Source organism: Drosophila arizonae, chromosome 2 (genome assembly GCF_054131065.1).
Source record: "Drosophila arizonae isolate 15081-1271.41 chromosome 2, UAZ_ARI_1.0, whole genome shotgun sequence".
In the NCBI taxonomy this organism is placed as follows: domain Eukaryota; kingdom Metazoa; phylum Arthropoda; class Insecta; order Diptera; family Drosophilidae; genus Drosophila; species Drosophila arizonae.
In genome coordinates, this window is record NC_142922.1 from 27,188,212 (window position 1) to 27,202,112 (window position 13,901).

Consider the following 13,901-nt stretch of genomic DNA (forward strand, 5'->3'; position numbering starts at 1 on the left):
AATAGGCTATGAGAGCTGGATACCAAGAGAGTGAGAGGTGAGAGAGCGAAATAATATGAGTTTGGATATAGAAGTCTGTTTCGTAATCACGCTTCAGTCATATTCAGCGCGAGAGCGAGATCGGTGTGGTGACGGAGCGTAGCGAGTTCTCTCAGTGAACGCTTCTGACAGTTGATGCTGGCTCGTTGGGATAGCAAGATAAAAGCGAATCTGTGAAGAGCACTTCCAAACAGAAAGGAAAATAACAAGAAAATAAAATTGGAAACAAAACAGATGTTACAATGGACACGCAACAACAACAGCAACAGAGCCAAACGAGCAACAACAACATCAACTGCGACAGTGACAATTGCCAGAAAATTAAAAGATTCGTGATTATCGGACTGCTGATCACTATTGGCATACTGAGCTGGCATTTCTATGGTGCGTAATATATACACACATTTATTACGACCCATAAACATTTCCGTATATTTACAGAGTATTTCCACAGCAAACCACTGCCCACGGCACCAGATGATGTGCTGGCCTTGTCGCAGACGCTATTTAAAGAAGAAGCTGCGGAAAATCCATATCTCTACAAGGTGAATCTGCAGGGCAAGACGAAGTCCGGCGCACATGACGATCGAGCGCCAGGACCGTGAGTATGGGAGCAGTAACAGCTCATGATTCTGTTAAGCTGGCCTATGTTAGACTATTACATTATGTTAATCCATTTCAGACTCTTTGAGCTGCACAACGATCTGCTGGCCAGAGATAGCAATTCCACGACGGCTCTGCTGCAGCGGCTCTTCAACAACTATGAGCTGGACGTCGCCGTGCCGGATGTAATCACGGCGGAGCATGAGCAAGAACAGCTGGACTTTCTGCGTGCCGTAATGAACACACGCGTCATGAAACTCTCAATGCGTTTCTTAGCCAAAAAAGGTAAGCTACCAAAAGTTACTCACCCAATTAATGTAAATGCATTCCGAAATTATTGCAAAGCAAGCTGTTATTCATAGGAGTAATCAGATTACTACGTGAATCAACGTGGCTTTTGTTACCAGCTTAAAGTAGGGCTGGGCATATATGTTTATATTCTCGGTTAGCAACGGGCAAGTACAGTGCTTTAAGTACTTCTGAGCATCCACAGCTTTCTGAACATTTGATATGTAGAGAGATAAGATAGTAGAACTACAATTAAATTTGTTTATTTCTTGAATATGTATATATAATGTTTATATATATAAATGTATATTTATATTTTATTTATTTATTTTACTGTGCTATATATAAATAGATTTACATGCAAGACGCACGCGAATTCGCTCTGCCCAATTGTTTACTCCCAGCTTAGTTAGTTAGTTTAACTATCTGCCGCCGTAGCAAAAAAATGAAATTTCCCTTGAATGTCGTGAATTCCATCCATTCGACACAAACTCAAATATGCACTATGACAAATTAAATCAAACAAAAATGTTTTATTATATAAATAAAATACATACATTCAATTTCTGTTCTATCGAATAAATTTCGAGAAACTCACACTAATATAATTTTATCGTTACAATTATTATATCGTTACGATAAATTATTATATAAATATATTTATTAAAATACTAAGAATAATATGATATTAATAGCAATAATAATAATAGTAATATAATTCATAAATCGTTCAAATTTTTCCACACTTAAATAATATTACTATTATTAATTATTTATTTACTGTACATAATATAACCATGTTTAATACATACATACATATATCTTAATCACAATTTTCGTATCTATTTAAAGGCCTCGTCGGCAGTGACTACGAGGAACAGCTTAAGCTCCTCCATGAGCTCTGGTTCACCCCGTATTCCCGGGGTAAAGGCATTTTGGGCAGCTCCAGCTTCGAGCACGTCTTCATGGCGGAGCTTCGGGATCAGAATGTGCTAGGCATGCACAATTGGCTGTACTTTGCCGAGCAGGAGCAGCAGGGTCACGTGGACTACAAGGGCTGGTTGGATCGGGAGGAGACGGGAAGAGTGCGTTCAACAACTCTATTCTATTTGATATTAATTCCATTCATTTATAAAATTCCGTTTGCTTATAGCCCAATCAATTCGCGTTGGCCGTGCGCATGAGCTTCTTTGGCATCAATAAGTCGTATATAAGCTTCTTGGTCGGCACTTCGCCAGAGCTGGAGCTGAGTCTATATACAGTGTGCTTCCTAGCAACGCCCAAGAATGAGCCTTGCGAAATCCAGCTGGACAAGGCCAAGTTGTCAATCGTATCACATGTCTGGGATTGGAAGGGCAAGAAACTGATAGCGTCTGCCTATGTGCAATTTGACTAGAGGCCACAATATGAATCTCAAGCAACAGGAAGTATATACTATATTCATTTATATATATATCAAAGTTTAGCAGAGTTTTAGAATCGTTAGCTGGATGTAATTATGTTAAATAGGCTTTTAGATATTCCGACAGCTAAATTTCTATTTGAAAAAAGTGCTTTCCTTATAATGGAAGAACTCATTTTAATTAGCAAAAGTAATTTCATAATCTGTGTAGAGAAAATGGGCCTAAATTATTATCAAATTTTCAACATTTCCTTAGTAACATTTCGCATCCAGCATTTAGAAAACGTAATTCAGACAGAATATAAATGCGCAGCTAAAATTATTTTTGTAAGACAACTCATGCCCATAGTTCAAGTAAAATCCTTTGAGTTGTGAACTTCAGTGTGTGAGGCTAAAGTATGTTTAGAGTATTTCAACATGGATTCTTTTTTTGATGGATGATTCTGTTTATCTGTTTAGAGTATAAAATTTTCAACAACATTTCTTAAGTAACATTTTCTATTCAGTATTCCGCCCAAGTATTTGAAACAGGATACTAAATTATTTCCCATGCTCAAGTAGTAGTTCAACTGAATTCCTGTCAGTTTGTGAACTTTAAGTACTTCTTGGGCTATTATGAGCTCGGAATTAGCGAGTTGCTGATGCCTTAAGTGCGTGCCAACGCCAATTTCCTGGGCCTGTCACTCAGTCGCACTGGCTGGCATTTGAGTTCTTTTGACAGGTTTGCATGATATTAGCGCCCTCGCAATTCTATCATTCAGTTTATTATTAATTTCAACATTTTCTTGACTTGCATGGAGAACTAATGACCTCCAATACCAGATTGACACTTGACATGGAGGGTAGCTATAGGAGCTATCGCACTCAAACAAAAGCCATTAGCAATTTAATTCATAATTATTTGTTAAGAATTATTGTCACGAAGCTTAAATTTAGCGATATATATTAATTTGAGCCTAAATCATTTGTATTGTAAATTATAAATTTGATATGTCTTTTCGTATGTCCAATTTCTGTTTGTCAAAATGTTTTGATACGTATTTAACTAAACCGAATCTCAGGCTTATTGCTTAAAATTAAATAAAACTCACTGTCGTCAAGTTGATGGAATTAAATTTATATTGCATTTAGAAATTGTTGTAATTACAAAATGTTAATATCAAATATGGATTATTTGTTCAAGCCCATCCGAAACATATGAGTGGAATAGTATTGAAAGTCTCCCTAGCGGAGTGAACTGGAAAACTTGTGCTTACAACTACTGCGATGCACGATAGTCACGATCATGGTCACGCTCAATGATCACCGTCTCGTTGGCGATGTCCAGTGGATGGCGCTCCAGCTGCTCCTCCACCTCAATAGTTATGGTCTCGTTGACGTCCTGGACGTGCTGCACCATAGCCGGTGCACTCGCTCGACGCACCGTGACAATGGTGGTGTGAGCCGGTGAGAGGCTGGCATCGGAGTCGACGAGCGGCAGGATATATGTTTCACTCAGGTCGGCACAGGAGTAGCCGTCGTCGTCGAGGTTGGAGGCGTCGCTGGAGCGCATCAGACTGGGACTGCTAATGCCGAACTCCAACAGCAGCGGATCGATTGGCGTGAGGTCGTTGGCCTCGGGACTCCAGCTACTTCTTGCCGGCGGCTGGCGCGGCAGACTGTTGTGGCAGAGCGGATTTGCTGCTGCTGCCGCTGCCGAGGACTCCAGCTGCAGCTGCTGGCCCCACAGCTCCGCTGCCCGGGCGCGATTGTTGTCGGCTCGCAGCTGGGGCGACAGCAGCGGCTGCTGTTGCTGCTGTTGCTGCTGTTGCTGGAGGGGATGCGACTGTCGGCGTCGCCGTCGACGGTGGCGATCGGGCGTAGTCCGCCGCAGCGCCGGCTCCTGCCGCTGACTGATACTGCGGCTGGTTGGCTGCGGCTGCGTCTGGCGAGGCATCATACTGATAGCCAGACTGGCCATAGTCAGCGGCGCTGTAGTCGTAGCCAGCGTTGGCATCGTACCCATACTGCTGCGCGTCGTATGGCTGCTGGGAGTAGCCGCTGTTATCGTACCCGCTGGCATCGTACTGCTGCTGATCGTAGGCGCTGTAGTCTGTGTTGTAGGCGGCCAGGTTGACGCTGCCGGTATTGCTGACGCTCGCATCTCCAAGCTGAGACTGTGGCTGTTGTTGCTGTTGCTGTTGCTGTTGCTGCTGCTGTGATTGCTGTTGCTCCGGCTCGCCATTGCTGTAGCGTCGATTGAGCTGTGCTTGCTGCTCCAGTTGCTCGCGCTCTCTTTCCCGCTTTTCGCGCTGCTCTCGCAATTGTTGCAACTCCCGATCTCGCTCCTCCCGTTCGCGTTCTCGTTGCCGTTCGCGCTGTTGCTCCAACTCCTGCTGTTGCTGCTGCTGTTGTTGTTGCTGCTGTTGCTGCTTTTCGCCCATGCCAAGGTTGTCCTTGAGATTTTCGTCATCGTTATCGTTGAGTCCATAACTGCGGCTGCTCTCGGGCAGGAGGCTGCCACTGGCGCTGCCGTTGCTGATGCTGCTCTTGCGCGCTGCTGCAGATGCGCCAGCAACTGTGTTGCTGTTGCCGTTGGCATTGCCGTTGCTGTTGCTGTTGCCGTTGCCGCTGATGTTGCTGGCAGCGCTGCTGTTGTCGGCAACTGTTGCTGCTCCAGCGGCATCGTAGCTGTAGGAGTTGCTCGGCTTGCTGTAGTCGTCGTCAGCGTTGTTGTGCAGTTGTGAGGTGCTTTGTATGGGTTCAATTGTAGTGCCATATGTGGACGGCTGGTAGTCGTATGCGGCTATAGTTACAGAAATTTTGATTAGTGTTGCTGGCCAATTGAATGCAAGGATCTGGTGTAGTATGATCTATGTATGTATGTGTGTGTGTGTAGCTGATTAGTTAAGAGATTGTTGCTGCATGCCACATCCTCTCTGGACCCGTCCATGGCGAAGTAAATTAGTGAGTGTATGAACGAGGCTTGTGTGTTGTTTTCTCTTATTTCTCTTAAGATTTACCTTTGCCTGCGCCTAAGCTAGTATAATCATGCGGTGTAGTATCTAATTTACTCATATGCTCTTCATTGCTCAACATGCGATTAGACAAATATTCTAGATTCGATTGTAAAGCAGATATTTCCTCTCTAAGGACAGCAGAGAGAGAGAGACAGACAAAGAGAAAGAGAAAGAGACACAGAGAGAGAGAGAGGGGAGGGGAGATAAAGAAAGGAAAAGAGAAAGAGAACATTTGTTAGTCAAATACAAATTCTTTATTGCCAATTACCTGGGAGGTGTCAATTTGGTGCATTTTCGATAAACAACTGCGTTCATCATTGGGTGTTGACTCTTCGGAGCTAAGCTCGTTAGCACTATTGCCATTGTGAACTAATTGCGACTTGTATTTACACCAGATTTGCCGTAGACGTGCCATTAGCTGTTCGTTTGTAGCACGTAGCTGTTGCTTGTCTTGACTGAGAAGATTGAGACGAAATATTTGCGAATTGATATTAAAATGTGCGAAAAACAAATCTGATGCAAAAATATAGTACAATAAAATAAAAATGGAAACAGGAATAGAAAGATGTATAAATAGAAATAAATCAAATAATAAAAAAAATAACACTTTTCTTAAATAACCTAATTCTATTTTACAAATAATTGTTTATGCATCGAGTCTTTCAAATATTTTTAATATATCAAATGATATATATATCGGAGAGGAAAATTATTATTTTTTTTTATTATTCTTATTAAATGATGCTATTATGGCTTTTGTTGACCAGAACTTAAATACTAATTATACAAAAAAAAAAAAAAAAACAAAAAAGAGCTTGGAAGGATTAAATTGTAAAGTAAGAAAGCATAAATATTGTATTCATAAATAATTTGCTATTATAAAAATAATATACTAGTTCATTTCATAACATATTGCTCAATGCTTCTATAATATTTTCATATCTTATTAGTTATATTCGGACATAAAATGCAACAATAGGCAATCCGATCTACCAGCAAAATAGTAATATTCTTTCCTTAATTTTCTTAAAGATATTTTCTAAATTCAGCACTTAAATGTTTTCAATATAATTACATATTTAAATTGAATTTGAATTGTAATTTTTATTTACAATAATTATATTTGCGGTGCTAGCAAATTATTGACGAAATTAATTAAGAAAAAAAAAATAAACAAACAATTTTTACATAAATAACAAAAAATAATATAAATGTTCTTTTCCATTTTAGCTATAACACAATTTTTTCAATGGATTCTTGAAACAAGTCAGGAAAATAAATAAATGATTACCAATGCTCAAAGCAATTACAAACCTTAACTAAAATTAGCTTTCATTAGGATAAACAAAACATATTTCTTTTATAAGAACAAACTAATTTCTTCTAGAAATAATAAATTGCTTGTATAAGAAAAAATAGTTTAAATCAAAGAAAACCTAATTCATTATATATTTCTTCTATAAGAAAGGTAACAAATCTCTTTTACAAATAAAAAATTGATTAAATCAAAGAAACCCCATATGCATTATATAATAAGCGGCTAACTGTAATAACAGTTTGGATCTTTAAAAAATTTTATAAATGGGTAACATTTTATATAAGAGACAAATATTGATAGTTTGTTTTAGATATTCAAATAATTTAAAATAGTTGTAAAAGGAATAAAAAATGTTTCATAACGAATATAGAATACACTAAAAAATGGTTTGGCTATACTTCTATGTTTCTATGTAAATTGCCAGCTAGTTGGTGATGTGTTTTCGGAATGAAAAGGTATTGGTGTGTGTTTTTTGTTGTTGGGTATATTAACATTATCAAAGTTTGGTGGCCTGCTCCTGGTCGTTGTCCTCGACGTCATCATCGATGACATCCTCGAATTGGGCTAGTTGTTCATCGATTTTGGCCAACTCTGGCGAGGATTCCTTGACGAAAGTCTCGTTTAGGGCTTGCGCCACTTCGTCCAGCTCTTGGACAAATGTTTCATTGAGTGCATTGACTTTTGGCTGTGACTGTTTCGACTGCTTCGCCTGCTTGGGCACCAGGCGCACGTTGACATCAACTTTGACGGGTGGGCGTGGCTTCTTGTGGCAGCCATCGCGCTGCAACAGTTGCTCAAAATAAAGCTTTGGCTTGATGCTGGCATTGAGCGCATTGCTGTTGCGGCCTTTGCATGTTGCTGTTGATGCTGCTGCTGCTGCTGTTGCTGGTGTTGCAGTTGCCGTTGCAGTTGCTGTTGTCTCAGTGTCCACCGTCAAATGCGAGCTTTGACATGGGGCCTGACAGCTACTGGCACTGCTGATGGTCTGATTCAAAACCAGATGCTGTTGCAGCCAAGGCAACAGCTCCGTTTTGCATGGATGACAGCAGCTGGCCGATTGCTGGGCAGCTGCAGCTGTGCTTGTTGCTGATGTTGCTGGTGCTGTGCAATATTGTTGCTGTGGCTGATGTGGCTGGTGGTGTGTGTCTAGGGTGAATTCATGAGCGTGACAATGCATGCTCTTGCTGTGTGTGGTTTGTGTACGCGCTGTAGCTCCTCGATTGCGACTGTTGTTGTTGGCATTGCTGTTGCTGTTGCTGCAACATGTAGCGCTAATATCGTTGCTGTTGCGCCTGCGCATTGTTGACTTTGTATAAACATGTTCATGCTCGTGCTTGTGTCGCATAAAACTGGGGCAAAAACACTTCGGCTTGGCGCCCATTGTTGTTGCTGCTGCTGCTGCTGTCGTTGTTGTTGTCGTCTCTGTCTTACTGTTTCTGTTGCTGTTGTGCATTCTGTTGTGCGCATTGTAGCTGGTGAATTTTGGCAACGGCGGCATCTTGGCCAGCTCGTTGGCCAAACGCTTATTGCTTTCGATTATATTCCTTAGTATCTCGTCACCATTGTCGGCATCGCCAGCAACATTGTCAACAGCAGCAACATGCGCGTCCATGGGCTTGGTTTCATCTACAATTTCCACATCAGGCGGCAAAGTGAACACGCTTTCGCCTGCGCTTGTTGTTGCTGCAGTTGTTGTTGTTGTTGTTATTGGCATCGAATGTGCGTTTATTGCAGTTGTTGTTGCTGTTGTTGCGGTGATTGCTGCTGCTGCTGCTGCAGTGGTTGTTGTTATTGTTGTTGGCATCGCATAATCTAAATTTAACAAATGTCAGAGCGACGCAGGCAGGCAGCACAAAAGAGGTTTGAAGAAGTTAATCCAGTGTCAAGCTCTGGGTAGATGTTGTTGTTGTTGTTGTTGTGTTGTGTTGTGGTTAACGAATCTCAAAACAAAATTAATTGCACTAGGTGTGGCAAAATTAATATTTTTTTGACTATTTGCTTTTTTTTTTTTTTTTTTTTTTTTTTTGCTTGGGGCTGGCCATGAATTTCATATTGCGCTGTGTTCAATTTTCATAGAGTAAAGATCGATTATACATAGGTGATAATGCTACGGTTGATGAGATCTGTAAAATTGTCATTGCTCATTGCTTAAGTCTAAGACGAGCTAAACGATTCGGTTTACAACTACTAATGGGTATTTAATATAGGTGGATTGCATATAAATATTGCAGTCAGTGCCCGAGAGTTGCTATCAAAATAGTTAGCTTTAAAATGCATTTAATAATTACTTGTGCTTATAGGTCGTATCCTCTAATTTGCCGGTTAAGGTCTTACACTCGGCCGTCAATTTATCCATGAGTTGCTTCTGAGACGTTATCATTGCTTCGAGCTCATTTACCGTTTCCGCTACAAAGAGTAGACAGACAGACAGATTGTTGTGGGTTATTAGTGAATGAAGTGCGAGTATATTGAGTATCATTATGGGTAAGGCAAACTCATGGATAAACTATTGACGTTAAATACATATAGTATATATATATATTTTTTTTGGATAGGTTTGATCGGTAATTCGAATTAGAGACAAGTAGAGAATGAGAATGTTCACCGCACACAATATGAAAATCAATAGCTCAACCAGAGTTTAGAGAATGTGTTCAATTAGCAAGAGTCGGTGCTTGAGAAAGGTTTAATCAAATCAGAAATCATCTAATTGTGTGGAGAATTCGTACTTGACTAGCAATATGAAACGTGTGCACATACCATGCTTTTCCTGCATCTCTGAGATGCGTTTGTCCAAATCCTTTTTGGTTGGACGTATTTCGTTCTTTAGCTCCCCGTAAGCGAGCTGCAAAAAAAACATTTTCAATTTGGAGCCATCGCAGTTAGATTAGACTGTCAATTACCTCCTTCTCCAAGTTGGCAATCTCATCGTTGAGGCGCAGCACCTCGCGCTTCGAGTGCAACAGATCGGCGTCGCCACGATCCAGACGCTGTCGCAGCGAGTTGATCTCCGCCGTCAGACGAGCTGCCTCCGTCTTGGACTCCCGGGCCGCACGATCCAGCTGCAGGCGCAGCGAGGTAATCTCCTGCTCCAGCGACTGCTTCTCGGCATTGGCCTGGGCCATGTCGGCAAGGAAAGTTGTGCGATTGGCGCGCAGCTCCATCTTGAGCTCCTCGATCTGGGAATTGCGGCTGGCCACATCGCGCTTGAGATCGGACTCATAGCGCTTCTGGCGCTCCAGCTCCAGCTGCAGCTTAGCCACCTGCTCCCACTGGCTGCTCAGATCACCGCCCAGCTGATCCACCTGGCTGTTGTAGCGCCGCTCCGCACTGGCCCGCTCATCAGCCAAGCGGCGCGCCATCTCATGTTGGAGCTCCCGGACGCGTTCGTGCTGCCTGTCCAGCTCATCTCGCAGGTGGCGCACCTCCAGCTGGAAACGAGAAATGGAATTGAGGACATATAATAGGATATATCATAGCTCTCCACTCACCTCCGCCTGGGATCGCTCCATTTGCACCAGATCCGTGATGTAGCGCTTCGAACTGGCATTGTTGTGCTGCTGCTGTGACTTGGCCTCGTCCAGCATGCGTTGCAGCTGGCGCACCGACTCCTCCAGGGCGGTCTTGTCCTGCTGCAGCAGCTCCAGCTGCTTGCGATGCGTCTCGCAGTTGACGCTGCCCAACGTGGCGACAGCGCTGAGCGGATCCGTGTGGGCCAGCTTGCGCTTGAGCTCCTCGTTCTCGGTCTTCACGCGCTTCAGATCGATGTTGGCCTGCATCAGCTCTGCCTCCAGCTCGCTGATGCGTGCCTCGTAGACAATGTTGGGCGCACTGGCGTAGCGTGGCGATTGCGGCGACTTCAAGTTGCTCTTGCGCGGCGTGGTTGGAGTCTTGCGGCCCGCATAGAGCAAGTGCTCGTCGCTGTCCGAGGAGGGGCTCGTTGTGGTCTGCGGCAGTTGAGCCGAAGGCTTGGAGGTGCCGCTGCCAAGCGCTGCCAGCTCAGTGCGCGCATTCTCCGTCAGGTGCTCGTTCTCGTTGATGACATCCTTCACCTTGCCCAGCAAATTGGTCAGCTCGCTGCGACAGTACTTGGACTCCTTTTCGAGCTGCTCGATGTAATCCTCTTGCTTCTCAATGAAGTTGAAGATCTCGACCGGGGCCTGGACGCTATCCGTGGGCAGCGGAGGCGCAGTTATGGTGGTCGGATAGAGAGCTGGAGGCGTGGCTAAGTTCTCCTTGGACGCCGAGAGGTAGCCCGAAGTGTAGCTCTTCTTCGGCCGGTAGGTGCTGATGCGTGACTTCTGGCTGGGCGACAAGTACTTGGAAATGTCAGAGAAGACGGGTCGTTCGATGACCTGAAGCCAACATTGGAGTTATGAACAAATGGAATAAATAATTTAGATAAATCTAATTAGACCTACCGACAAATTGTCCGAGAAATTATCGCCTGAGTCCTCGTTGAAGTTGCGTAAATAGGCCGAGGAGCTGCCCAACCCTTTGGGCGTGGCCGTATAGGAGTTGTCGGCCAGCATTACCTTCAGGCGGCCCACGGCCTCGTTATACGCATAGTTTGTATAGTCCATGGTCTTGCTCTTCTTGCTAATGCCCTTCGAGGACTTCATCGAGAAATTTCTAAAGTTGCGAACAGAAAAAACACAACACTCTTGTACTCTACATCTATGAGAAATCACATCCTAAACAGTTCTTTGAAAGCAGTTTGTAAAAAATGTATCCCTAGAAGAGCGCATGGTGCGCGAGCTGGACAAGAACTGAGGCTGGCCCCGTGCATTGGGGGTGACAAATGCAGTGCTTGTGCCATGGACTGTCGCTTGGTTGCCGGGACAACAAGTTGGCCAAAATACAAATGTGTTTAGTCCTATTCTAACCCTCTGTACGCACACACAAGGATATTTTTGACCATGTGTGCACACGATACGGTTCAGTGGACCCGCCTTGTTTTCCTTCTTTTCTCTATACTGGGTATTTCATGTTGAGTTCATGTTCATATTACGATTAGTCTAAATATGAAAAATTTATAATGCATATATATTATATATAGTAAATATAGTATATGTAAATATGTATGTATTCACCATGAAAACTAAAATGCTACTAAAATGAGAACTTTAATTTCTAATTCGCTTATATGGAATATGTACTTTATTTATGTATTTTTTATATTCCTCTTCGAATTCAAAACAAACTTTTATAGTTACATATTGTATTTGCATATATTGTATATATTTATATTGTAGATCCATAAATTTATAATGCATCTATATATATTTTATATCTGCAAGGGTATGTAATATTCAATACGTTTAAAGTGATACCCCTTTCTTCGATATAGAACATAACGAGGGTTGCTAAATCTACTCTCTGACATGATAATAGTTACGTAAATATTTCTTTTGCATTCCAATTTGCACAATTTAATATTTCCTTAATTGAAGCATTTGGTATACAAGACCTTAAGTTATATTAAACATTGTTTTTGTTTGAAAAAATTCGGTCTAAATTAAAGGCATATAGTACATGTGGAAAAGATATAAAAAATAACTTAGCTTAAATATTTGGATAGAAAAAAAATATTTTTTACATATATACTTAAAAAAAAAAATAAATAAATAAATAAAATTTAAAAAAAATTGAAAAAATAAAAATAAATAGATAAATGTCTAAAATAAAAGAAGTAATTAATAAGGAAACATTTATTAACGAAACTCACATAAATTGAAAATATTTTAAAATAAATATATTTTACTTCATTTATTTTGAGTATATATTTTTTTTTATTATTACTTATTTAAATACATTTATTTTCTACATATTAATATTTTTTTAATTTAATTTAAAAATTATTGGTATTATTATTTATTAATCCATGCTATACCAATTTTGTATATTTAGAACACAATTAGTAAAGTTAAAGAATGTTAAAGACACAAAACTTTTGTATACAGTAAATTAATTAAAAATAAAGTGTCCCATACAAAATAAAAATAAATAAATAATATACATATTTCAGCAATTCGGGTAGCGAAATATTTTCCTATCAAAATATTAATATACTAAAATTTTCAAAATATGTAATAAAAACAATTATAACAATTTATTTTGTTGCATACTTTTAGCGCTTTTGAAATTTACTTTTTGCTCTGATTATTCGAATTTGCATATATATTTAATATATTTATTACATTTAGATTTTAGATACTAATAAGTAATAACTGAAAGTTCTCATTTTATAATAGTTGAGTTACAAATTATGCACATGAGGTCTGTGCACCTACCTCGATCGCCTTTTAACTCGTCCGCCCGCGCTGCTCAAGCTGCAGATGCTCTCCCTGTCGGAATATCCGGATGCGCGGTTCGGCGTCAGATTCCGCAAGTTCTCGTTGGTCAACAGAGATGCGAAGCTATTCGGATGACTGTTGCCGACAGTGTGCGGTTGGGCCTGCGAATGAGCGCGAGTACTTTTCGAGTTGTACAAAGGAGCGCCGTACTTGAGGAAGTTTTCCGTTTTCATTTTACACAAAGCGAGGCGAGGCCAACATAGGGGGCACAACGGAGCTGGGCACAATGGAAACTAGGTCTTGAGGGGTCGAGTCTTAAAACTTTGTTACGATTTGTTCGGCACTTGTACGGGCATGCAGGGATGCAAGTGGTGAAGTGAAATCGCTTGTGGTATGCACTTCCTTCCGCTTGGCGGTTATGCTTTAATTGTTTCTTTACTTTGAGCTGGCGTTAGGATGCGGCTACGGCGAGAGGCCCGGAGACGGTCGCGGATGCGGTTACGGCGGGGCACGACCGGATGACAGGACGACAGAACGTTGAAACGTGTTGAAGTTAAACTGAAACGCTCGCGCTCACATGTCAAAGCTTTTATAGACTCGCTATTACAACACAATTCCTCGTCGACTTGGCAGGGCAGGGCAGCCCTTCGGCGAGTTGCCCGGGTTGCGTATATGTATATAGTTTAGTGTGCTTTTAATGTGTTCGGTGCCATGGCGTGCCCAGCCAGAAATTCCACAGCATTATGTTAACAATTGTGCGAATGCACAAACTGTCTCCAGAGGCGTTCGCCCAAGGGGGACTCCAATCCGCAGGGCAAACAATCTGTGCGGCAGACGCCGCTGCTCGGCAATTTGGCTGTGCGTCTGTTTGATCGATAGCTGAAATGGTCGACGTTTGTCGCCGCCGATGTATTGACGGCACGCTCACACATCTGTGCCAATATTTGGCTCTGTTT

At 41.7% G+C, this 13,901-nt stretch overlaps 2 protein-coding genes across 9 annotated transcripts; one reads left to right on the forward strand and one right to left on the reverse strand.

Moving 5' to 3' along the window:
• Positions 1-97: 97 nt before the first annotated feature.
• On the forward strand, positions 98-3,447 carry EndoU (Endoribonuclease U-specific). Its single transcript, XM_018008970.2, has 5 exons — positions 98-423; positions 481-640; positions 722-927; positions 1,783-2,015; positions 2,084-3,447. Exons 1-5 carry the CDS (start codon positions 282-284, stop codon positions 2,324-2,326), a joined length of 984 nt encoding a protein of 327 aa, XP_017864459.1. The 5' UTR covers positions 98-281; the 3' UTR covers positions 2,327-3,447.
• On the reverse strand, positions 2,774-13,806 carry LOC108614547 (uncharacterized). 8 transcript variants are annotated; one of them, XM_089462729.1, is made up of 8 exons: positions 12,943-13,799; positions 11,071-11,281; positions 10,141-11,004; positions 9,553-10,080; positions 9,410-9,494; positions 8,938-9,055; positions 5,600-5,786; positions 2,774-5,117 (listed from the first exon to the last, which is right to left on the reverse strand). In XM_089462729.1, exons 1-8 carry the CDS (start codon positions 13,176-13,178, stop codon positions 3,591-3,593), a joined length of 3,756 nt encoding a protein of 1,251 aa, XP_089318855.1. In that variant the 5' UTR covers positions 13,179-13,799; the 3' UTR covers positions 2,774-3,590. The 8 variants fall into 8 exon arrangements, 6 of the variants coding, with proteins under 6 accessions (XP_089318855.1, XP_089318863.1, XP_017864209.1 ...); XM_089462737.1 differs by lacking the exon at positions 5,600-5,786 and adding an exon at positions 5,335-5,459 and having other exon boundaries at positions 3,815-5,117; positions 12,943-13,797; XR_016268649.1 differs by lacking the exons at positions 5,600-5,786; positions 8,938-9,055 and adding exons at positions 5,335-5,459; positions 7,142-8,461 and having other exon boundaries at positions 5,102-5,117; positions 12,943-13,806.
• Positions 13,807-13,901: the final 95 nt, after the last annotated feature.

Excerpts from the sequence above, each read along its gene's own strand:
- EndoU (XM_018008970.2), top strand. The coding sequence starts at position 282 with ATGGACACGCAACAACAACAGCAACAGAGCCAAACGAGCAACAACAAC. Across the intron at positions 424-480 it reads ACTGAGCTGGCATTTCTATG|AGTATTTCCACAGCAAACCA; the intron begins GTGCGTAATATA and ends GTATATTTACAG. Across the intron at positions 928-1,782 it reads GCGTTTCTTAGCCAAAAAAG|GCCTCGTCGGCAGTGACTAC; the intron begins GTAAGCTACCAA and ends ATCTATTTAAAG.
- LOC108614547 (XM_089462729.1), bottom strand. The coding sequence starts at position 13,178 with ATGAAAACGGAAAACTTCCTCAAGTACGGCGCTCCTTTGTACAACTCG. Across the intron at positions 11,282-12,942 it reads CGAGTTAAAAGGCGATCGAG|AAATTTCTCGATGAAGTCCT; the intron begins GTAGGTGCACAG and ends TCGCAACTTTAG. Across the intron at positions 9,495-9,552 it reads TTGCCAACTTGGAGAAGGAG|CTCGCTTACGGGGAGCTAAA; the intron begins GTAATTGACAGT and ends TTTTTTTTGCAG.